Source organism: Muscardinus avellanarius (assembly GCF_963383645.1).
Source record: "Muscardinus avellanarius genome assembly, chromosome: 6".
NCBI lineage: Eukaryota > Metazoa > Chordata > Mammalia > Rodentia > Gliridae > Muscardinus > Muscardinus avellanarius.
The window spans coordinates 97454613-97480573 of NC_137791.1; the positions used below are offsets into that span (position 1 = coordinate 97454613).

The 25961-nt window shown below is 41.8% G+C and overlaps 1 protein-coding gene across 1 annotated transcript in view; it reads right to left on the reverse strand.

The window, feature by feature from the left end:
* Positions 1 to 475: 475 nt before the first annotated feature.
* Positions 476 to 25961, reverse strand: part of SPATA18 (spermatogenesis associated 18) — a gene marked incomplete at both ends in the record, with an annotated part of 45989 nt that continues 20503 nt past the window's right edge. Inside the window, 10 exons of the mRNA XM_080697246.1 lie at positions 476 to 658; positions 974 to 1167; positions 6644 to 6689; positions 9889 to 9972; positions 11911 to 12034; positions 15340 to 15515; positions 17416 to 17574; positions 19729 to 20047; positions 21930 to 22139; positions 24020 to 24115. Coding sequence (XP_080553372.1) covers positions 476 to 658; positions 974 to 1167; positions 6644 to 6689; positions 9889 to 9972; positions 11911 to 12034; positions 15340 to 15515; positions 17416 to 17574; positions 19729 to 20047; positions 21930 to 22139; positions 24020 to 24115 — 1591 coding nt within the window. The remainder of the gene's footprint in view (positions 659 to 973; positions 1168 to 6643; positions 6690 to 9888; positions 9973 to 11910; positions 12035 to 15339; positions 15516 to 17415; positions 17575 to 19728; positions 20048 to 21929; positions 22140 to 24019; positions 24116 to 25961) is intronic.

Below are 25961 nucleotides of genomic sequence, written 5' to 3' on the forward strand. Positions count from 1 at the left end.
GAAACAGGAGGATCCATATTCGTAGCCAGCCTCAGCTACTTAGTGAGGCCCTTTGCAACCTAGTGAGACCCTGTATCAAAATAAAGAATAAAAAACAGGGCTGGGGTGGGTATAGTTCGAAGGCAGAATCCCCCTGGGTTCCATCCCCAGTACTGTAAAAAATAAAAAATAAAACAATGACCTCAAGCTTCAACTTCTCCATCTGTAAAACTGGCTTAATAATGGAAAGTGCTTAGCACAATGTCTGGCCCATTTGGATTAAGTACCAGTTATTAATACTCTACTCAGGTCATTCTGGGACACTGTTAAGCTTTCTGTCCGATTATTAGTATATAGTAGTAAGTTAAATTATGTCATCATTACTATGACACTTAGAAGAAATTTATTTTTCAGACAGACAAAACACCCAGAAAGTTTTTTTTTTCTTCCTCCCACCCCCTTTTTGTTCAGGTAGGAAAGAAAGGTCAGAAGTTAGTCACATCACTTCAGGGCCAGTGGTTTGTAGCAAAGAAGTGACATAAGCAACTGGATACAGCATGGATACAGATAGGTCTTGGACATTTCTGGGCTGAAGCTGGTCCAGCAGAAGCATCTGCCCACTGGCAGAAGACTGGCTCCTGCCAAACACTGCAGCAAAGTCTTCACTTTGAGTAAAGCTCTGAAAGTGAAATGTTAAGCATTTGCTAATTGTGGGTTGGTGGGGAGGGTGCAAGATCAGCAACCTTTCCTTGGAGTAGTGGAGGCTGCTGCCTTGACTGTGTGTCTTCTCTGGCTGTGATCAAGACCTCCTATCTGGGGGTGACTGCAAAGCCCTTTGGGCCCTGCTTGCTATTTTCTGCACCTGTTTTTTCTCGGATTCATTCTCACTGTATGTTACACAGTGTTGAAAGAGCTGGTTGGGAGCCCGCAGTGACACACTGAGGTGTGTCCCGGCTTCTGGCCACAGTGCCAGGAAGACACTGATTCTACTCACTGTCAACATGATGGATTTAATACTACCTCCCAACAAGAGGGCATCAGCAGCCACTGCCTTGTCTTTCAGAAAGATCACAAAGCCACCCCAAAGGCACACACTGCAGAGGAGTGTTGGAGCATTCTCCCCACAAATGACAGTCTCCTTCACCATCACATCCTCAGGCCTACCACAGTGATGGCCTGGGCCATCATCTGACAAACAGCAAATGCTTACGTGAGTGGAGGATGGATGAACAGGTAACTTTTTCCCATTCTAACTTCAGACCCGCAAGTTGGGCCAATCCTGAGATCTATTATTTTTAGATACGGCTCTGGAATTTGTTCCCCGGTCTAAGAAGTAAGGAGGAAAGAAGTAATTCCCCATTCGCAGCATTCTACCAGCAGAAATCAGTTGCTAAAGGGTCTGGTTCATAAAGTGAACCCAAGATCTTTTTATAATTGTCTAAATGACTAAATGGCTTTTCTATTGTATCTTTTACACTGCATTTCAATTCACTATGCAATTTTATATCACTGAACATTTTCAAACGCCTTGAGCTGGGGATGAAGCTCAGTGGTAGAGTGCTCAGCTAACATGTATGAGGCCCTGGGTTCTATTCCCAGAACCGGAGAAACAAAAATAAAGCCCTAAACTACATGGAAATGAACCTTGAGACATACTCGTTTATCATACCCATCTGTTGCTTGCCCAGGAGAAAGTAGAAATAGATGCCCAGTTGTGATGAACAACTGTCAAAGGCATTCTGGAAAGTCTGGGGTTCATACTGATACACGGTGGAGAGTTTTTCAAGTATAAAATTATCCTATTACCTTTCATGTTGCAATAAGAAAATTAGTCCCTGCCTTATTTTTAAGGCCCTTTCTTACTCACCACGTTGAGGCCAACACACTTCACTGCTTTGGCATTTAAATGGCATATACTAAATGTCACTTACCCATATGGTTCCTGGGATCATATTCCAATGACCTAATGCAGTTTGTAATGTTAGCTTCTTAAAAGCTCCCGGATGCCTCGCCCTTAATTATGGATATAAAATTATTCAAAGCAATACTACTAAGAAATCTTCCACTCGATTTTAACTTCACAAAATAATATTTGCAGTGATCTAATAGGTTAGAATCGTATTCTAAAGTAAAAGACTTTGACACAAAACCACTGGATGAACAAGTCCCTTATCTCTAAGGTTGAAGTTACACCTAGCCTGCGAAAGGGTGTGTGGGGTGCAAAAGAGAGTGGTCTGCAAATTGCCATTACTTGGGATATAGCAGGTGGAGCACACAGCTGTGCTAATGGGAGGTGTTAGAACTGCTCTTCTAGGCACCCTGTCTCTCCTCCCTCCACACACTCATTTTACTAGTAATGATGCTGGGAATGTATATTTGCTCAGTAGATATTTAAAAGACTGAGCCATTCACCTGTGAATGACAGAACTGAGTTACCTTCTCTTGTGTACTCCCCCATGCTAATCTACTCATCTCTTTCACAGCTTTTTTTTTGGGGGGGGGTCCGTCTGAGGAATGAACCCAGGGGCATTCTACCTCCAAGCTACACCTCCAGCCCTATTTTTTTTATTCTTTATTTTGAAATAGGTTTCCACTAAGTTGTAGAGGGCTTCACTAAGTAGCTGAGGCTGGCCGCGAACTTGCACCCCTCCTGTCTCGGCCTCCCAAGTACTGGGATTACAAGCGTGTACCATCACACCAGCTGAAATCTGTTGGACTCTTGTCTTCACTTTTTTCTTTCCTCACATCTGTTCTCCATGACAGGACAATCACCAGCAGATAGAACTGTCATGATATGCAACTCCATAAAAATCAGCACCGCGTCCTCCTACCTCCCAAATAGTGTACACTCTAGCCAGTACACAAAAGGTATCTAGTAAGTGCATAAGTGAATAAATGAACAAAATAACAGAGAACTGAGGCCATATGCTAGGGAGAAACAAAAGAAAACAGGAGCTGGGCATGGTGATGCACCTGTAATCCCAGACTTGGGAGGCTGAGGCAGAAGGGTTACAGGTTCAACACCAGTCTCAGCAACTTAGCAAGACACTGATTCAGAATAACATAGAGCTAAGTGTGTGATTTAAAGGTAGAATGCCCCTGGGTTCAATTCCCAGTACCTAAAATAAAATAGGATAGAATTGTATTCTGAAGTAAAAGACTTTGACACAAGACCGAAAGATGAGCGGGTTTCTTATCTATAAGTTTGAAGGTACACCTCGTGTTTGTGGGAGCAACTGGTCAAACATGGGAAAACTATGCAAACGGGAAAGCATGGTCAGAAACAGAACCTTGACTATGACAATGAGCTGTGAATAAGACAAGGTTAGCTGTTAAGATACACTATGGAATGGCAGCAATCCCGGGGTCCAGAGGTCCACCTCGGAGGTGCCAAATGGACTTGTGGTCAAGGCTCAGGCCTCACAGATTAGAGGGGGTCAAAGGTTGTGGGTGCTCTAGCCCCTAACATATTCTCTTTAGGATATAAGGTAAATGTCTGGTTTTCTTTTTAAAGAAATTCTGAGTTTAGATAAAGAATGATTGCCTTTATTTACATGCCACCAGTAAACTGATATGATATGAGCTTGCCACACTTGATGTATCTTATGGTTTTAGATTTTATTTATTTATTAACAGTGAAGATAAATTCTCTAGTCACTTTCTTCAGCTAAAAAGAGTGTATGTTGGGCCAGGCGTGGTGGTGCACACTTGTAATTCCAGTATTCCAGAGGCTGAGATTGGAGGGTTGCGGTTCACGGACAGCCTCAGCTACTTAAGTGAGACCCTTTGCAACTCGTGAGACATAAAAAATGGGGCTGAGGGTGGAACTCAGAGATAGAATGTCCCTGTGTTCCATCCCAGACCACAAAAAAAAAAGAGTGCAAGTTGGTACATTTTGATACAAAGTAGTTCATCCTTTGTATATCTTTATAATTTAAAAACACTTTTATGTGAAAAATAAAATATTTATATATTAGGAAAAAAAACAAAGGTTGTGGGTGAATCTGGAGGGGCAGCACTTCTCTGCAAAAAAACTGACCACTGAAAAAATCTTTTTCTTAATTTTATTATTAGATGCTAAACCAATAATGCACAGATTAAAATTTATCCAAGTACAGCACAAAAGTCTCTCATTTTTCAAGGTCTGTAAGGTTAAAATACATGCCTGGATGAAACAAGGACAGACCAGGCTCCGTTGGTTTCATGGACTTGCTCCAAAATTTATTCTAGACTATGCAGCTTTCCCTGTATAGAGTACAGATCAGAAACCAGAGAAATGGCAAGTGGCCAGATAGAATTCAGAGCAAGAAACTGAGCTGTGTGTGACCTTTTTCCAAATTAGGTTATACATTTGACTCCTGGGGGGGGGGGAATGATATATAGCCATTCTCGTTAGCTAGCGATACTTTAAGAAAGACATCTTGACACCTAATGCAAAGTAACTAGAGCATAAATTTAATTTACAATGAATTCTCCAGGAATGCAATTGCTATGCAAATCAAGGAAAGGCTGATATTTTGCTCCAATCATTACCAAGGTGTCCCTCATTTCAGAAAGTCACACCGGAAGACTATGATCTTCCGTTGCCAATACGCCACACATTCATCCGCAGTTGTAGCTGGGGCTCAACATGCAGCTACCACATAACATTAAGTAAGCATAATGGTTATATCCATGCTCTTTTATTGAAGTATATTCTACTTTGTTAAAATTGCTCTCCTCTTATGCTTTATTTTACAGTTATAGTATTATATTCGTTGTTAAAACTCTATGTGCATATAGATTATGTTAACTTTGGCTTTCATTTCAGGATACACAGAATAAAATATTTGCTATAAAACAGATTCTGAGGCTGGTAGGGTTAAAAGAGCCACAGATTTCATCCAATCTGCTCTCTCTACACTGGAACTGAGGTTCCGAGAGATGAAAGTATTCGCTCAAGGCCACAAAGCAAACTAATGACCATGGGGGTTCTAGGAATTACCTAGAAACCTAGTGCCCAAACAGGGACGGCCTCAAAGAGATGAAGACACAGGCGCATAGAGGGAGTAAATTTAAACTCATGCCTCAGAATAAGCTAATGACTACTGAATTCAAGGGATGGGGACAGCAAAGGCCCCCACCCCACACAGAACAGAGGCAAGATGCTGTAGGGAAGTTGTTGTTTTTTGGGTTCTTTCCACCTGAAAAGCATCAAGTGCTGGCTTGGGCAATAACCTTTTGAAAAACCGGCTGAAGCTAATTCAAAGTTTCTTCTACAAGACAGATGGAAACAACAGTCAACGTGAGGCTTGTGTGTAAGGTTGGTGTAAGGTTGTGTGTGAAAGCTGGGATGGAGGAGCAGAGAGAACATTACTTAGCTCCAGAAAACAACAGTCTCTTCTTATCTTGAATGTGCACTTTCATGAGGACTCCACAGTGAAGAAATCAAGGGAGATAAGCTCAATTCAAAATCAGTAAACGCTGCCCAAGTTTTAGGTCTTGACTTTAGGTATTTTTAGTCCACCGAACCTCATAGGAGGCAGGGTAGGTAAAGAGGACCTCCTCCCAGGTAACTAGTATTTTTAACTTGTGCATTGAAACAGCTGAAACATTCCTAGGAGATAACACAAGGTGATTAACCTTTATCTCAGAGCTTCTTCGACTCAAATCACTGCTCTGCATTATGGAACAAGGGAATTCTCTCAACTGAGTAGCTTCCACAGTTGGGATGCCCTTCAATCAAACGAGGTCCTCTCTAGGAAAAACAGAGAAGCAAGTCCACCAACGGTACTCTCTTAAATTACCATCTATACTTAGTTTGAAATCACTACTACTGATATGAGTTCCCCAACCTGAGACTGGGGCTCTCTTTCAGACCTTACAAGACTATTAAAACATTCAACTTAGGTTTCAGGCAAAAAGCTGCTTCTAACAATCATAATATGTATAATCAATCTGTAAACTAAAATGTCTCTCTCTTTCTGGTGAACTCAGCAGAGTTCACCAGACTTTTCACTTTTGTTCATACAGTTGCCATAAAGAGCCTAGAATTTCCAGATAGAAATCCTGAACCTTTGTCATGGACTTTGCTTCAAATGAATATGATCCTAATGCCTAGGCAATCGTTTTTTTTTTTTATGAAAGTAATGGAATTGGTGTCTATAAAATAAAATAAAATGCAATATATCTAAAGTTACAAATGCGCTAAGCCAAAACATTTAACTCTCTGTGTGGAGTGATACACAGAATTGCCTTTCACATCATGCTAAGTGAGGTCGGAGGCAGACGAGGCAGAAAGTGGAGGCACTGGGGAAGCTGGCTGTCACCATGGGCGGTGGCAAAGGGTCATGTCTGGTGGCTTTAAAACCCTGGGGAGAAAAGCAAAGTTCATTATTATGGTCACTTCTTTGGTTTTCTTTTGTGAGTGCCTACCTAGAGAAAGGGGGCTTAATTTCAGTTTACAGCAACTAAAGCTCTCAATTGGAGGCTGCTGCTACATAATCCATGGGGCCCATGAGATCCACAGGACACCATCCGCAGGAAGCTCCAGAATTGAAAGCTATGAGGTGGAGGGAAGAGATTGCTCTCTGGGAAGCCAGACATTCATCTTGCTGCACAGTGCTGAGTACTAGAAAAAGTACTGAAGGCAGAAAACTTAACCCACCTTAACTATCCCACTTACTTGGCAATGCACATCTTATTGGAGAAGGACTGCGACTTCGAGATATCTGGAAAATATGAAAGTGTAATGTCAGCTACACACTTGATGGAACTCAAAAGATGTAGTCTTTGGACATGTTGTTTTCCTAAAACTAATGCGTTGCTCTAAGGCAATTTAGAACTCTAAGGCGCACCAATTGTGATTCCTTTTATGCTTTCTGAAGTAAATGGGCATTCATTGGTTTAAATTATCTTAGTAATTAAAAGCTGGGTCCAGTGGCCTAAGAGCAGCCATATGGAATTCAATGCTTTGCAGAAAATAACACCATTATTATAATAACTCATGAAAGCTAAAATGATCATCTCTGACAGATCCCTTATATAAGTTTTCTCATGTGTCCCAAACCTGCTTGATTAAGGAAGGTCACTGAGAAGCCAGAAAATAGCCATTTTTCATATTCCACATTTGCTTTCATCAAGTAGAAACTGCCACACTAGGACTCTGAGCTGCAGCTGCTGCTGCTGCTATAAGCATCGCCCCTGCCCTGAGCTCTCAAGCACTTTAAGTAAATGGATACAAAGACAGAACCTGTTCTGGATGGATTGAGACCTGAACTAAGTCAAAATGCCAGACTGACCAAAGCTATCTTCATGCTATGTTGCAGGTGTACCCAGCTGTGTTGCCGGGAGAGGACGGTGGAAAGAGGAGGAGACTTGGCAGCAGCTTAACCTTTGACAATATATTTGATTTCCTTGTCTGATAATTAAACTACTTTGTTCTCCCTGGGCGTAAAATGAGAAACATGAGAAGCAGCTCCGATGTGTCTAGGGCTCATCACAAAGGACAGTGTGTGGATAAAATGAATCGTGAGAGTCCAGAGTCAGTCAGCCGTGGCTGTAGCATGAGCGGTGTCTACCAGAACTCTAGTATGCCATTTCCCCTTGGGAAGGGGAGAGCTATACTTTTCCCAGTATAATATTCACAAGAATTCTTATTCTTTGTTCTACTTAACGCACTATCCTTTTGCTTCTACCTATTGTAAATACTCATAAATATGAATAATTAAGTTATATTAAAATCCTCAAGACTGTGTCAGAAGAAGTTCTACTTCCCTAGCATTTTGTAGACCATTTTCTTCCCTTGAATATTTTTCTTCAAGTTCCCAACCCATTAGAATTTGGTTTGTTTCTTTGTTTTGGGTACTGGAGATTGAACCCAGGGGCATTTTGCCTCTGAGTTACACCCCTCCAGCAACCCTTTTTATTTTTTATCTTGAAACAGGGTCTCACTAAGTTGCTATAGCTGGTCTCAAACCTGTGATCCCCCTGTGTCAGCATCCCAAGTACTGTAACTACAGGCGTGTATCACTGCCCCCAGCGGAAATTCCACACATTAAAAAAATAATAAATGTAATCTTAGTACTTGGGACACTAAGGCAGGAGGATCGCAGGTTCACGGCCAGCCTCAGCAATTTAGCAAGGCCCTCAGCAATTTAGTGAGGCCTGTTTCAAAACATAAAATAAAATAGGAGTGAAGGTATAGCTCAGAAATGGAATGGCCCAGAGTTTTATTCCCAGTACCACAAAAAGAAAAAAATAATAAATAATAATAAAAAGACTAAACCAAATACTAGCTCTCTTAAGAGTCCCTTTATTACCACCATGGCTCTAGGTCTTTGTTTTATAGACCATATCATATTATATTACATTACAGACTTATCACTTTATAGACTATATCACATTCAGTTAATGTGTTGGCATCATATTGATCTCAACATACGGATTCACATTCAGGAAAAGACAAGCATACTTGGTCACTTTTGTGTACCTCTCAAATCTGGAATCTACCCACTACAGAAGGAATATTTGACAAGACACATGCTGGAGAAATAGTAGATGCTTGCTAAACTCAATAAGAAAGGTGGGTGTCAGCTGGATGTTGGTGTACTCTTATGAGCCCAGTACCAGGGAAGCTTACACAGGAAGATCGCAGGTTTGAGGCCAGCCTCAGCAACTTAGCAAGACTCTCAGAAACCTAGCGAGGCCTGTTTCCAAACAAAAAATAAAAAGGGCCATGCTTGTAATCCCAGAACTTAGGAGGCGAAGACAGGAGAGTTGAGGTTCATGGACAGCCTCAGCTACTTAGTGAAGCCCTCTGCAACTCAGTGAGACCTTGTTTTAAAATAAAGAATAAGAAATAGGGCTGAGAGTGTTGCTCGGAGGTAGAATGACCCTGAGTCCAACCCCAGTACTGCAAAAAAAAAAAGGGGGGGGGTGAAAATGTAGCTCACAGGTAGAATGCCCCTGGATTCAATCCCCAGTACCACAAAAACTAAAACAAAAAGGAAAGAAGGAAGGAAGGAAGGAAGGAAGGAAGGAAGGAAGGAAGGAAGGAAGGAAGGGAGGGAGGGTGGGTACCATTCACTGAAAAATTGTTGTTTTGTGTGGCTGAGGAGGTTTTGCACACTAGGGCTCCAGCTGCATTGCCAGAAATAATCCCATAGAAGCCAGAACTGCTTCTCCTTCTCCAACACTCTCTGTTCTAAAACTAGGTTGAACACATACTTAAAGAAATGTTACTTGAAGGAGTATAAAACTGTTAGTATCTGCTGTTCTCATGTCTTCGTCTACCCTGTATTCAGAAGGCACTGAGCAAATATTTATTAAAAAGATGGACAATGTCCATTAGAGATGTGCTAAGGGATGCTACCCCACAGTTTTCAAAATGTTTTCACTGCTATTTTTAACTTGATAGTAGATTTAGTATTCCTTCCAAGAATTGATACACAAAAAAACTAATCATTTTTTTCCTGCTTTGAAGTAGGGACAAATTTATACCCTCAATGTCCTTTATAAAATGTTGAAATTGACCACTTGATCAAATTTTCCAAACTCACACAGCAGCTATTATAGGAACCAGGAGCCTGTGTCCAGATCAGGTGACAAATACATTTCATTCTCTGGTCAGAAGACTCTCTGAACCCTAGTAGTGCATTTCATTAAAAGATTAAAAAAAAAACTACTAAGGAGAAAAATCTGTGATTCCTTGTATTAATTTAAAAAGGCCAAAAAAATGTCCTACTTCTTTCTTTCTAAAATGGTAAAGTCCTACCCTCCAGTAGTATAAAAATCACTTTGCAGTCAGTGTTTTTGCAACAAGTTCTCTACCTACAGACTTCCAATCACCTCTTTTACAAGCAACTGGTGAAGCAAAGACCATGTGGACCCTAGGATGCTTGGTGTAAAAATGGTTAGGCAGATATGTACCGTGCTTAAACCAATGCGGCTACGAGGACAAATGGGACTCAAACTCCTGCTTCGACATCGACTCACAGGTCGCACTGAATTCCACTGAAAAAAAAATGGGAGAGAAAAATAGTCAAGAGTGTGCAATGTCCTACATGGCTTATCCCAGAGAATGGGAGGTATAACTGACAGGATTACAAACATATAACAAACATATACAGGATATATAACAAACATATACAGGATAACAAACATATCCCAGAGAATGAGAGGTATAACTGACAGGATTACACTTGACCATGACTGGTCACCAGTATAAATTGTCCTCATTTTACTCTCTATGGCTGCCCAATATTTGCCAATAATCTCTCAAATAAAATCCCATTATAACAAATTTGGTGTTATTCAGATGATTGTCACTGATAAAAATCTCTTTTCATGAGTAAGCTGATAGAAATCACATTTGATTTCACAAGCATTACGGAATATAACCTATATGTGGGCCAAGATTTGTCTGTTTTATTCACTGTTAAATCCCTTAGCACTTAAGTGCAATGGGTCTTAAATAACAATTGAATAAATAAACATCATTAAATGAGATGAATGGAACAACACTGCACTATATTAATAAATAAGAAGAAAGCTATCTGTCCAATTCATCAAATTGCAAACATAGCACCCACGCTATTTTACTGGATTTCAATACCTCAATAAAGCTGTCTAAAAATAACGTATTCACTAAAATGAGATTTTACAAGTAAAATGCTCCTGGAAATTTCCATTCATTCAACCCTTTTTTTCCCCAAGTTCTTTCTTTAGGATATTATCATTTTGGTTTAGGATTTAGCTTGGCAATATGCTCAATGGGAAAGAAGAAGAAAATTAACAGGCAATTGCTATTTCATGTAGAACATGAATCGTGGCTGTTTTCTTTCCTTCCCTTCCAAACTGCACTGCAAGTCAGAGTGTGTTAACAGGCAGAGATTGTTGTAGCAACAAGAAGCATGTTTTATGAGACCACTCATTGCAGGGCACAAGTAGTTGTCAGATCAACAAAACAAAATGTTAATGGGCTCAACTTCCTTGGCAGAAAACTTTTATTGAGATACTATTCATTATAATGGGATTTTTAAGCTACAAAACCCCTTTTCCTAAGTTCTTTGAAAATAAACTCTACCTCCTCCCCACTATAAGTTTCCATGAGTTCTTCCCCCTATTGTCTAGTTCAAAGACAACAGGAACAGAAACCACCCAGACATTGGCTTTGCTCTGGACTAAGGGGCTGTGCTTAGAATTAACTCTGTCCAGGAAAGGCAGGGTTAAATACTACATCACATGAACCACTAGAATATCCAAGCACCATTGGCCCCTAGTTCCAGCACCTGATCCCCACTACAACACACACACACACACACACACACACACACACACACACTCATATACTTACATACCTAAGACTCCATTTTGAAGTCTGCTCATTTTTTAACATGTCCAAAACCTATAGCCAGAGTCTAAAGGAACAACCTTTTAGAACTGTTGGCTCCTCCCCCACCACCTCCTCAACCATCTTTTTCTCCATCCCTCCCCTCCCTGAACATCATACCAAGGAGAGAAAAACAGGGCACAGTCACAGTTTCCCAAAATGAAAGAATTATCAGTAAAAAAAAAAAAAAAAAAAGATGGGCAAATGGCTTCCTCCTGAAAGTTAACCACTTAAATGCTTAGGATTATAGAAAGCCTCCACCAAGATGATTTTGAAGGGCCTTGCCCTTGAAATACCATGATTTCTCTAAGACAGAGGCGGTAAATATGCCTACTTGCACACTGTAAATAGAGCAACAAAGAAATTGCTGAAATCATGAAAATTGCAGAAGAATCTGTGAAAAGGAGCTGTTCTCCCAGGCCCTGTCCTTCTCCTTCGTATGAAATCTTATCAAATAGCCCTTTATCAACTTCTTTTATAGAATCTTTGGGTTTATAAATGTTCTCGAACTTGTGAATCAAACACTGGGGATGAATTGTCACAATGCAAGGCCACCGTACAAAAGCCCCTCTTCTGGTGACAGCTTCTCCCTTCATAATGACACAGTCATTCTCCATGAGAGCAGGCCACACGTGATAAAAGACCAAGGGGGCTGTGAAATCCGAGTCATAGCTGCGGCGGTACCTATGTGAACACAAGAGAACAAGAGAGAAAAGGTAAGCAACCATGGGGCCTGACAGGCTCCCTCAGTGTGAAGCTTAGATCTGGATGAATATGGATCCTGACTCTCTCATCAAAGAGGTGCCTGATCAGGAGGACCTGGTATGCACTTACTAAGACCCAGTCATGGTGACTAATCTTACTCCTTCTCTTCCCAGGATTATAAAATGTGCAAGGCAGGGAAGTACTAGCAACAGAGACTTTAAAGTCCCATAAGACTTTTTTTGTGTGTTACTGGGGATTGGACCCTGGGGTGTTCTACCGCCAAGCTACAACCTCAGCCCTTTCTTATGCTTCAGCTCTAATTTATTTTTTTGTTTTGAACAAGACCTCACTAAATTGTGGAGGACCTCACTAAGTTACTGAGGCTGGCCATGAACCTGGAATCCTCCTGTCTCAGCCTCCCAAGTACTAAGATTACAGCAGGAATGCACCACCATGCCTAGCTAAGCCTTCTCATGCTGTCTCCTTGGACAACGTTAAAAGAAATATAGGTGGATGGTCATCTTTAGTAGATGGATTAGAAACTGTTTCACCGAGTGTGGTGGTGCACGCTTGTAATCCCAGCATTTGGGAGGCTGAGACAGGAGGATCCGGGTTCACGGCCATCCTCAGCTACTTAGTGAGGCCCTTTGCAACTCAGTGAGACCCAGTTTCAAAATAAAGAATAAAAAATAGGGCTGGGGGTGAAGCTCAGAGGTAGAAGCCCCTGGGTTCCATACCCAGTACCACAAAAAAAAAAAAAGGAAAGAAACTGATTCAATGATATCCAAAGAAGGATAAATAGTGGATGGATGAGAACCTGAATGAAGATGCTGAGTTTCTCTTCATCCTATCATAAGTTCGAATGTTTATCAACAACTTATATGAAAAAGATAAAATATGCTCAAAGGCAGAGGGGCTGGACGAAGAAACAGGTGGTATAAAAAATAGCTCGATGTGTTAATATATATGAGGTCCTGCAGTAGATTCTGAAAAATATTTAGCTGCACAAATAGAGGAAATATGGTTTAGTCACGGCATAAGTGAAAACATAATAGCCAATTTTAGTTGTACTCAAAATCAGTCAATAGTATATTAAGCCTAAAAACAAAAAAGAAAAAAAGTCTGCAAGTTAACTGAATACATAGAGAATAAGAGTACAAAGTTTATTCATCCCTCTCAGCTCATCAGTTCAAACCAGGAGCCTATACTTAATTGGGGACACTCTCATTAAAACAAATATTCAGCAAAGCATGAAACATGGGCCAAGAAAACAAATCTATTTGTCAAAAAGTCTCCAACACTTACACACACACACACACACACACACACACACCTCTCCTCCTCCCCCTTCTCCTCCTCCCCCCTTCCCCTCCTCCTTCCTTCCTCCCTCCCTCTATCTCTATCTCTGTAGTTTGGGAGTGAACTCAGGGCTGTTCTACCTCTGAGGTATATCCTTAGTCCTTTTTATTTTTAATTTTGAAACAGGGTCTCAGGGCTAGCCTCAAACCTGTGATCCTCCTGTCTCAGTCTCTCAATTACTGGGATTACAGATGGGTGCCACCAAACCCAGCTGAGGGAGAAGGACTGAGTAATTATTTTCAAAGGTGAGAAAAGGACTCCACTTGTTCTGTGAAGTCCTAGAGGTGAGGCGGATCCTGGCATCCACAGGGGACAAGTTCCAGGTAGTGGGAAGTAAACTCCACAGATGCCTACATCTTTTATTAAAGTGGTGTTGTATTTGCATACAACCTACACGCATCCTTCTGTATATTTTAAATCATCTCTAGATGACTTATGATGCCTTATACAGTGTAGATGTTATGTAAACAGTTATTATACTGTATTGTTTAGGGGATAATAACAAGTAAAAACAATGTATGTTTATTCAATACAGGCACCAATTTTTCCCAAATATTTTATCCATGGTTTGTTGAATCTATAGATGGGGACCCCACAGATCCAAAGGGCTGACTGTGAAATCGAAGCCAATCTTCATTAGAAGCTACAATGTCAACTGCTCAGCCATCCCAGCACAAAAATCATAAGTCCCTCTGGTTACAGGTATGTCATCAGAAGGCCTGCCTGAGGTCCATGAGGTCCACAAAACAAAATGGGTGTCTCTGAGAGGCACTATCCGTACTCTAAAGGAAAAAATAAAAGATGGTATGTGGCTTCCCTTGTGAACAAACTTGCAAACTCTACGGCTTCAACGAAGACCCAGAGTTTTATTATTTCCTGAACATTCGCTAAATGCCGGGATGCATCCTAAGAACTTTGAGTCATCTCAGCTAACCATCTGTAGCCTAGGAAGCAGGCATTATCATTTCCCTATGACAGGGAAAAAACAAAGGAACAGAAAAATAAAGGGCATGCCCAAGACTGCACAGTTAACGGGAAGTGGAGCCAGGATTTCCACCTAGGCAGTGTGAGACCTGAGTCTGTATTCTCTCTTAATCACTAGTTTGGCCTCCTCCCAGATAATCTCCAGCTATAGCTGATATCCCATCAAATCTCAACAAATTCTTTGATTCTTTAATTTTTTCTCCTATTTTATAAGGGAAATATTTACCATGTAAAATTTGGTAGGATTCTAATAGTCTTAGACAAGAACATCCATTCTGAAACGTCAGTGTGCTCGTGACACACCTGGGTGCTTGTTAAACTGCAGTGCCCCAGACAGACTAATGAGACATCGAGGAAAGTGGTAGAGGAATATGCATACTTCATCAGTACTTTGAGTGACTCTGAGGCACACAACCCACCCACAAGACTTTGAAAAACCTGGTCTGAATAGTGTAATAAAAAGTAATATACATGCTTGTAATCCCAGTACTTGGAAGGCTGAGACAGGAAGATCACAAGTTTAAGGTCAACCTCAGCAACTTAACAAGACTCTGTTTTAAAATAAAATATCCAAAAGGGGCAGCGGTGTAGCCCAGAGGTAGAATGCCCCAGGGTTAAATTCCCAGTAACACATATACACACACACATACACACACACACACACACACACACACACACACACACACACATACACACACACTGACACATTAATACACCTTTGTAGTGATAGAACACCTTCTAAAATATCAAGACAGGCTCTGGGTACCTTTAGTTTCCCCCAATCTGTTGAGTGGATAATGAGCTCAGGAGAAGTACAGAGAAGAAAAACAGGGAGTGTCTACTGGGTTCCCCACCCAAGCTCCTTCCTCTGTCCCCAGGAAGCAGAGATAAGACACTTTCTAAATAAGAAATCCCTTAGCTTCTGCTCCTTTGTCTCTTACTTGCAGTCATTAAAAACTTCTCCATCTGCCCCAAATGCAATATCGAGGGGTGGCTCCAGGGACTGCATGGCGAAGGCAATGCAACAAATCTCCTGGATGAAGTCGCTGAGGAGGCAAAAGTCAACTTCAGGAGGGAACGAGATCTTGGGGTTGACGTTCATGGCACGGATCACATCCTGGAAAACAGAAGATGTTATCAGCTGGCTGCTGACCTGCAATGAGACACTGACACCCTGACGACTCTGACATCAGTGAAGACCCATGGAACATGAGAAAAGAGTGTGTGCATAAAAAATAAGCCAGGAAACTCGTGCACATGCTATAAGGAGAAGGATCTTGTCACTCATCAATAAGTGTTAGAGTTAGATATTTTTTGTGTGGTACTGGAGGTGGAACCCAGGGGCTTTCCTACCTCCTGGATATACTCCCAGGCCTATTTTATACTTTATTTGGAAACAGGATCTCACTAAGTTGCTGAGAGCCTCACTGAGTAGCTGACACTGGCTTTGAACCTGTGAGATCCTCCTATCTCAGCCTCCCAAGCACTGGGATATATTATAAGCGTGCATCACCATGCCCAGCTTAGTTAGATATAAAATGGTCCCTAAAGAGCTCATTTATTAATGTTTGGAGCTGATATAATAGAGTCATGAGGGTTATAATCCCAGCAGTGGATAAATCTATTATAATGAATTTATCAGGGTGATTCTCTTCTCTCTCTCTCTCTCTCTCTCTCTCTCTCTCTCTCTCTCTCTCTCCTCCCTCCCTCCCTCCCTCCTTCCCTCTCTCTCTTTCTGGCTTCTGACCTCCATGATGTAAAGAGCACAGCCCTCCACCTCCCACCATGTCCTGAGATAAGTGATTTCCAGCTTCACATGGACTGAACCCAGAACTGTAAGACAATAAATCTTCTTTCCTCTGATTTACATAGTCAGTCTTTTAGATTATAGCTGCAAGAATGCTAATCAGAGGAATAAGGAAGAATGAATGATAGCGAGGGACACAAATAACATGTTAAGGGCTAAAAAACGAAATCCATGGCTTTTTGTTGTCATTATTTTCCTATTCTGTAGGAATATAAAAGTGCCAATAAAAAACTCTAACATGTTACTAATCCATAAGAATAACTAAAATAGCTTGCTTTTCTTGTTTTGTTTTGTTTTATTGTTGTTTGCTACTGAGGATTAAAGCCTGAAACATTCTAACTCCAAGCTCCTTTTTTTTATTTTTTGTTTCAAAACAGGGTCTTAGCCGGGCGTGGTGGCGCACGCTTATAATCCCAGAATTCGGGAGGCTGAGACCTGGAGGATCGTGGTTCACGGACAGCCTCAGCTACTTAGTGAGGCCCTCTGCAACTCAGTGAGACCCGGTTTCAAAATAAAGAATAAAAAATAGGGCAGGGGGTGTAGCTCAGAGATCCAATGCCCCTGGGTTCCATCCCCAGACCCGCAAAAAAAAAAAAAAAAAAAACAGGGTCTCAATAGATTGCTGGCAGTCTCACTAGATGGCTCTGGCTAGCCTCAAATGTGTATTCTCCTGTTTCAGCCTCCCAAGTACTGAGATTACAGGTGTGAACCACCACACCCAGTCGATATCTTGCTTTTATTGAGAGTTTACTATGTGCGGAGTTTCCTTCTGGCTAAACAAATGGTCTGCTTTCTTTCATTTAATCCTCTCAATAACTCTTCAGAATAGTGATCATTGTTGTTCCCACTTAAAGATTAGAAAACTAGAGCCCTGAGAAGTTGAGTCAATGTGGAAGGTCACACAGTGCTCAAGTGGCCATCAGGCTGTCAATCCACACTACTTCCCAAGAGTTCTTTCTTGCACTTAAAAACTATGAATTTTTTATCTTCCAATCTTAAGAACCATCTACAGAATAAAACTCTAAAGCTCAGAATGTTTTTACTCACAAAATGTCTAAGATAATGACAAGTACTACAAGGCAAATTGACTACTGTTCTTTTCTTCCACTACCTAGAAGCAATACTAAATGCTCTGTGGACTCTGAAGAGTCGGTAGTCCCCGTCAACACGTTAAGCCACACACTGTCGTCATCAGAGACCCAACACTTACATTAACGCTGCTTTGGGAGTCGTATAGATCAAGATGACAAACGATGTAGTCCGAGACGGCATTCTCAAAGTCATTCGACCCCCCATACGATGGTGTCAAGGTCTTCCTCACCCGGATCTTGAAGTGTCTGAATGCCATTTTAGCTACGTGGAATGCCTCCTGTCAGTGAAAACACAGCAAATTTATCTGGTGAGAGGAGGAGGGTGGCCAGGTCCAATGAAAGAATAAAAAAATTATCATAACATCAGTATTCAGATGAGTAAGTGCAACTGGCCAAAAGTGCTTTTAATCTGGTAGAAATCTCTCTCTCTCAATTTTGAAAAGTACATGAGAATATATATGACAATCCACATTCACTAATTTTGAGACAACTGACCACTGTTTTGGTCATTCTAAGTGTAAGAAGCAGCACAGTGCAAGTAGTTGTTAAATGCCTTTTATAGCGTATGCCCTAGTGTCGGGGCCCACTCGGCTGGACCGAGATGGCACCCAGGCTTGTTGCCAGCGTGGATTCAAGATGGCGCCTAGGCTTGCAGCCAAGTCATGAGACTCACAAGATGGACGTCTCCTTGAGCATGCGCAGTGTGCCATGCTACGTGCCTGCAGAATGATCAGTGACGCAGCACCTTGTGCTACCACCAGCCTGCCTATGAGAGAGTCAGAAATGTGCATGCCCTAGCTGTGGAAGCTTGGGGTTGGTAGGGAATAGAGGGAGGGATTTTGATGCTGATATATATTGTGCTTGTTGTACGCATTGTCAGACATATTAAAGGAGGAAGAAGAGACATATTATTGAGACATATTAAGGATCCATTAAAGAAGAATTCATATTTCAGCTGAAGAGGTGTCTGTGTTGTTCTCTAAGCCCCTGTGGGTCGGAGTCTTAGGGGACGATACCCTAGGGAGACTCAGTTGTGCAAGAAAAACATGTCCTCTGTTCTTACATAGATGTAACCAGTTCAGAAAATGATTCTTCATTACATAAGCCAAGGCTAGCAAAATTTTTAGTATAAAAAACCAAATAGTAAGTATTTAGGCTTTGCAAAGAACACACAGTCTGTCACATGTTTATTTGCTTTGTTTTTGTTTGGCTTTTCTTACAACCCATTAAGAATGTAAAACCATTTTTACATTCTTAGCTCTTAAGCACCATTCCTCTGAGAAATACAAGCCAGATCCAGATAGAACCCACACCCATAGTTTGCTGACCTCTCATGTAAGTGAATAACCACAGGATTTCTGATAATTCTGCTTTCATAATAAGTTTGTTTTGTAGCTTATATTTAATTGTACTCATTTAATTATTCTCATAGTTGACTTTAGTATCTCAAGGTAACACCTACAAAACAACTGTATTCACTTAGGAAACTAAAGATTGTACTTGTATATATATTTTGTGTGTGTGTGTGTGGTTCTGGGGGTGGAACCCAGAGGCTTTCTACCTCCAGGCTATACTCCTAGACCTATTTTATATTTTATTTGGAAACAAGGTCTCACTAAGTTGCTGAGAGCCTCACTAAGTAGCTGAGGCTAGCTTCAAACCTGTGCGATCCTCCTGTCTCAGCCTCCCAACCGCGAGGATTACAAGCATGCCACCACGCCCGGCATACTTGTATACATTTTTCTTTTTTTTTTTTTTTGGTGGTACTGGAGGTGGAACCCAGAGGCTTTCTACCTCTGGGCTATACTCCCAGACCTATTTTCTATTTTATTTGGAAGCAGGGTCTCACTAAGTTGCTGAGAGCCTCACTAAGTAGCTGAGGCTGCCTTCGAACCTGTGCGATCCTCCTGTCTCAGCCTCCCAAGTGTGGGGATTACAAGCGTGTGCCACCACGCCCGGCTACTTGCATACATTTTTAATTTGCCATACTCAAATAGCTGGCATATTGGCAGTTTGAATAACTACCCTTTGTTAAGTAGAATAATTAGCACAACTACAACCTCTGATTATTCTAAGATTTGCAGGAAACCAATCAAGAGACAGTCAAACATTTATAGCAGTCTATCTCCAGCACGCTCATAGGCCCACATTAGACAAAGGCACAGTCAAATCAACTTAGCATATACCCACTGGAGATAGCATTAATGGATACTTCTTTAACAAATTGATCAATATTAATATATGTGTATGGATAGGTATTGGTTGTGAAAAGCAATTCGCCCACAAGTATTTAGAGTGAAAGGAAAAGGAAGGAAAGGGAAAATATAGACGAGGAAGAAAAGGAGTTAAGGGACAGACGGGGCGACTGCGGAATCCACCAACACAGCGACCTCAGGGTCCAGCCATCATTTAACGTTGTATGGGGCTCATACCACGGTGGCGATGTAGATGATCCGCTGCACAGTCTCGGCCTTGTCGATGCAGCGCCGCAGCAAGCACTGCGCATCCCCACGGGCCTGCGAGTAGGCGTCGCTGAACCGGGACAGGAGGGCGGCCTTGCGCGCCACACTGGACAGCTTGGAGCGGTTCGGGGACGGGCTCCTGATCTTGGCGACTGCAGTGGAAGGGCTGGTGGATCTGCTGCGGCCGGGGCTGCAGCTGCGACCGGGGCTGCGGCTGCGGCTGCGGCTGCGACTGCGGCTGCGGCTGCGGCTGCCAACACCAGGGCTAGGAGACCGGCTCCTGGATGACCTGCGGAGGGGCAAGCATCAGCCAAGGAAGGCTTCCACTCACCTCTCTGCTGTTCCTGGTCTCTAGTTCTTTTTTTCTTTTCTCTCTCTTTTTTATGTTTATGTTTTGATTGATTGATTGATTGATTGATACAGGTGACTGAACCCAGGGACATTCTACCTCCAAGCTATACCTTGGCCCTTTTTAGTTTTCGTTTGGAAACAAGGTCTTGCTAAGTTGCAGACGGGCCCTAACCCTAACTAAATTGCCCCTGACCCTAAGTAAATGTCTGAGACCAGACTAGAATCTGCAATCCTCCTCTTAAGCTTCCCAAATACTAGGCTTGCAGGCATATGCCACCAGCCCCACCTTGGCTTCTAGATCTTAATTGCAAAGGACACACTGGACGGAGCCCAGACCCTCTGAGGCTGGGCAAGCAGCTCACGGGGGTGACCTTACCATTCAGCCTGTGATGAGGCCATTGTCTCTGGAGACCGCAAATGCACTCTTGTGCAAGAAACAATACCCATGCCCACACAGGGGGCTAGACTTCATAAAGCACATTCACTGTGCCGCCTCAGTATAGCCTCACAGCAACCCCGTGAGGCCAGCTTTGGTGACCATTCTGCAGGTGAGGGATTGAAGCCCTGAAAAACTAATAGGACCATCCTGGAGGGAAACAGCTAGCAAGAGCCCGAGTTAGAGGAGCCAGACTTGTGTGTTTCTTCCCCTGCCTCAGAGCGGTAACACTACACAGGCACGTCATGGGAGCCGTGTGGTACCAAAATGATGGCTACCAGTACGCAGTAGAGTCTCAGACTAGCCAGGCCAAAGGAAAGGGGCCCCCCAAAAGGAAAGTTTTCCAGAAGAAGCTATACTGCAAAAGGTAGTCAAAACAATGCAGTGCACTGACCAGCAGGCTGGCCAAAGGGGAGTGGAGGAGGCCTTCTTTATAGTTCAGTTTGCCAATTATCATGGTGCAAATACCCCCACACACACACACACACACACAACATGGCTGGAAGGCACAGGTCTTGGGAGGTAGTGCAGCACCAGAATAGCACAGGGCAAGTCTCCAAAATGAAAGACTACGGTGACATTTCGATGAACAGTAACAGGCAAGGGTGATGTTTCAATGGCTGGAATTAGGGCATGTTGTGGGAGCTGGAGGTGCAAAGAATAAGGAAAACAATGGGATTTCAAAGAGGAGCATGCCGCTCATCCTTCCTTAACACTGTCTTCATGACCTTCGTCTGCTTTCACCCAACCACAGAAAGGGATTCCACAAGAATATTAACCTATACACACCATCAACCATGTGAGATAGAAAAAGAAAAAAGCACCCAGTAAAATAGATGTCGTCTCCGGGGAAAAGGCCCTTAAGCTTCAGAAGAAGCGACTCCTGTATTATGGAGTATTCTTTTTTATTTTGCGGGTATGAGGTTGGAACCCAAGGGCATTCGACCTCCGGGCTATACCCCCTGCCCTATTTTTTATTCTGTATTTTGAAACCGGGTCTCACTGAGTTGCAGAGGGCCTCGCTAAGTAGCTGAGGCTGTCCACGAACTGAGATCCTCCGGTCTCATCCTCCTGAATGCTGGGATTACAAGCGTGCACCACCATGCCCGGCTTTGGAGCATTCTTTTAACATGGGCACCACCTCCTGCCTTACCAGCCCACCCCAGCCCAGCTTCAAGCCAATATAAATTAGTGCCTGAATACTGGCAACTCAGGACTCGTTTCTCTCTCTGGAAGGGTGCAGTTCAAGAAAATCATCCCAACATAAGTTTCCCAAATTGCTGGGGTTTGGGTTTAGAGTGTCATCCCCCCTCCCTCCACCCAAGAGTTTAGCACTAACTCAGCAAAAATAAGAGCTTAAAAGAACCTTGAGAATTTGTCAGATCTCCCTTGGAGACCAGCCTTTTCAGAAGACAGGACGGCTATCTCATCCTTGAGGTTCCGGAGCTGTTTCTCATAGTCCGATATCACGTCTGCGTTCCGCTGGTCTGCGCCCCGCTGTTCTGAGCCCCGCTTGACTGAGCCCCGCCTAGACTCTGAGCTCCTGTCTGTGTTCTTGTGGCGAGCTTCCTCCTGGGCTTGAAGAGATTTGAGCCTGAACAGCAGTGGAAGAGATGAGTGTGAGGAGGAGAGGGAAGGGAGAAAGGGAGGAAAGGTAATAAGCAATAGATGGCATGTTTCACATAATAGGCTCCTCAGTATATCATTATGGCTTGAAAAACTCTGATAAAAATGCATGGGAGCAAACACAAATTAGCAAAGAACAGAACTGCCAGGGTCAGGGTGCCTTCCACACCTGCTGCTTATATGGGAAAAAGTACCAAAAAGGATGCTCGTGCCGGCCCTCTAGGGAAAGCAGTGGACTGACAGCCACATTGTTCCACAATGGACTCAGTTGTACAAAACTCTGAAAACAGGTGACCTTCAAAAGCTAGTGCAAAGCTGGTCAGAGATGCTTGCTTATTTTCACTAGCTCTTCAATTCTCTGAACAGATGGAAAGGCAGGTGGGGCGCTACAGTAGACATTGAATAATATTCACAAGACTAGCTGGGACTTGGAACCTAGAAAAATAATGTTATACATAAACAAACCAAAAAAAGAGAGAAATAAAATTGACACCTTCATTAAGATCCAAAGATAAAACAGAAGCAAGACCCATAAGAGACCTCGCTGTGATGAAATGACAACAGTGTGGGCTGAGAATCAGAGGTCAGACTCAGAAGGAGGCAGAGAAGCTAAGAATGAGTAAATCAGGACATAAGGGGGCTAGTGATAATGGAGAGGAAAGCCCAGTGGAGAGAGGAAGGGTGGTAGTGAGGGGAAGAATTAATAAAAGAAACACCTCCATTGATGTTTTGAAAAGAAAAAGCTGCACTGGAAACAGGTGAGAGCAGAATCAGATCTATGGGAAATCAATGAGTTATAGGACCAATGGATTTGAGAAGGTGTATCACATAGGAAAGAAGAGGCTAAAACAATTATGAGGGTCACGATGGAAAGGGAAGTAGAACAGGGGTCCAAGTTAAGATTTATGGGTGTTCCTGAAGGAATGAGACAGCTGGAATATGTGTGAAAACAATCAAATGGGTGTGTGTGTGCATGTGTGTGCGTGTGTGTGTGTATGTGTTTATAAGCTACACTTCCAACTTGCTCTTTTTTGAGAGAGTCCAAACTAATATCAAAACAGGCAAAAACAAAAGGATCTGTTTTTATTGCCCCTTCTAGAAATTGGTCTTTAGGAAGTAATCTGAAATTTAGGATTATCTTTTGTGTGTGTGTGGTACTGGGGGTGGAACCCAGGGGCTTTCTACCTCCGGGCTACACCCCCCAGCCCTATTTTATAATTTGTTTGGAAACAGGGTCTCATTAAGTTGCTGAGAGCCTCACTAAGTAGCTGAGGCTGGCTTTGAACCTGCGTGAACCTCCTGTCTCAACCTCCCAAGCTCCGGGATTACAAATGTGTGCCACCATGCCTGGTTTGTAATCTGAAATTTAAACTCAAGACTTCCCATAAAATCATCCCAATGTTATTTCCAATGTTGAAAATATTCAATGTGAATGAAATACCAAATAACAAAAAATGTTGACCCTATTGGAAACTAAGTTCTGGAGTATTTTTTCTTAGAGAGGAAAAAATATTAAATGAAAAGATAAAGTACAAAATTTTATACTAATGTACATTGTTATGTATTCTTCACTCAATTTTATTGTAGAATTGGAATGAATAGAAAATAGACTGGCACTTGAACTATGAGAGGGTTTTAGATTCCTTTATACTATGTTGTACTTTAAAAATTGTTTATGGTATGTAGGTAATATTTTCATAGTGAGAAAAATGTATAAAACACCAATTAAAAATTGCTGCCTTTTCTCTTTGATTATGAGCAGATTCTTTCATATTAAAATGGAGCACCATAAAAGCTAAATTCAATGATTAATCAGTAGGCTGCAATAATCCTATCATTTTTTCTTACTGCTTTTTTAGCTGATTTATTTCCTCCTCTGCAGCCAAAAGGGATATAGTAGATCTGTTCTTGGTTTCTTCAAGAGCCTTTCCAGTTTCAGCCAGACTGTAAGAGAAATCAGTAACTAAAGACAGATTTTTCAAAATTGGCAGACTTTCCAAATCAAGACAAAGATTCTCTCGGGAACTTTTGGCATATGACATAAATTCAACATAAACAGAATCAAATCCTAAGACATCTGCACTCAATCAGATAATATTGCAAACACTTTGGAGGACTTGTATGAAAAATATGCTAGCATCTTTGCTAAACGTCAAACAAAAAAATTACAGAGCTACTTTTAAAAGTATGTAATAACTATTCCTATTGGAAAATAAGGAACAAAGAAACTTGTTTAAATTTTTTTTCATCCTCCTAATTCATCGACTCTAATTACACCCAATCCCTAGGTAGCCTCTCTATATATAAACTCTCCATTTTTGTATAATATACCAATACCTATTGTCATTACTTTGCACTGTGGGCCTGCATTTGCCCTATTTTCCCAGACTTCCTACATATAAAAAATGTATTTGCATACCTTTTTTAAAAAATCCTCCACATTTACACTTGACTACCAAGGGTTTCATGTCTTCCACCACTTACAGAGCTCCACTTCCCTGAGTTTCCAACATAGCTCAGTCATTGTTAGTTTCAAGGACTCTGCTCACTCATCATAATAAATCATAATCTTTCTTTAGGGCCATACAAATTGAAAAATAAACTGGGGCTGGATGGATGACATTGGATTTGAAAATCAGTGGTTCTCAGTGAAGTTGTCCTAGTTCAGTGATATAGCATGGGTTGACAAAGGGTTCTTGACTTCTTTGACCTGCCTCTTGAGAACATCTAGATTCTTTCATCCCAGGAGTCCTGAGACCAAGAAAGGGTAATTTGTTTAGATGGATGAGTAGATGATAAAACACTGGGATCCTCCTGTGGTTTTAATATTAAATATCCCACAAAATCTCATGGCACTCTTGGCAGGTGGTGGAAACTTGTGAAGGTAAGACCTTTTTGAAAGAAGCAAGTCATATGGGGACCCTGGCCCCTTTTTCTCTCTTTTTTCTTCCTGGCCATCATGATGTGAGCAGCCTTGCTTTACCATGTCTCCCTACCATGTATTCATCCTCACCACAGGCACAAGGCAAAGACACCATGGACAGAAACCTCTGAAGCCACGAGCCAGAATAAGTCTTCCTTCCTTTTAAGCTGTTTAATTTGGATATTCTGTCACAGCAACAGAAAGCTAACACAAAAAAACAAACTTTCTTTAAACTTAACAATATGGTTCTTGGAGGTTAAAAGGAAATTTGTGTGATTTAATTCAAATGTGAATATATTACAGCTTTTAAAAGGAGAAAACTGTAGAAAATGGAAAAAAGCCAAGAAAATAAACCAAGAAAGAAAGTACAAAAGGAATAAAGGAGGGTTTTTTCTCTAAGCATAAATTTGTAAGTACATACATATACAAGCAAACACGTGTGCTAATTTCATTCCAATTTTAGTATATGTGCTTCCGAAGCAAGCACAACACGTGTTAATTCCACATGCCTGACTCAAATGCAGAGAGAAGGGAGAGTGCATTCATGTGCCAAGAATTGTTTTAATCAGGTTAAAATATCTTTTAAAAGTCTTATTATGGTGTTGAGTAAATCATCCATAAGTTAGTTATTGATAAGGGCCAGGAAAGATGTTCAGTACTAGAGACACAGTGCTGTCAAATGGCAAAGCCAGACGACGACTCTTTGTATCCTCCAATTAGTGGGGGAAACACACCATAAATACACAAGCAGGTCCATATTTTAACATTCCCAGCTCTGGTAAGTGCTAGTATAAAAAGAAGGTCACTGAAAGAAAACTAAAGGAAGGAGAGAAGAAACACTTGTCAATGAAAGATGGTCACAGACAG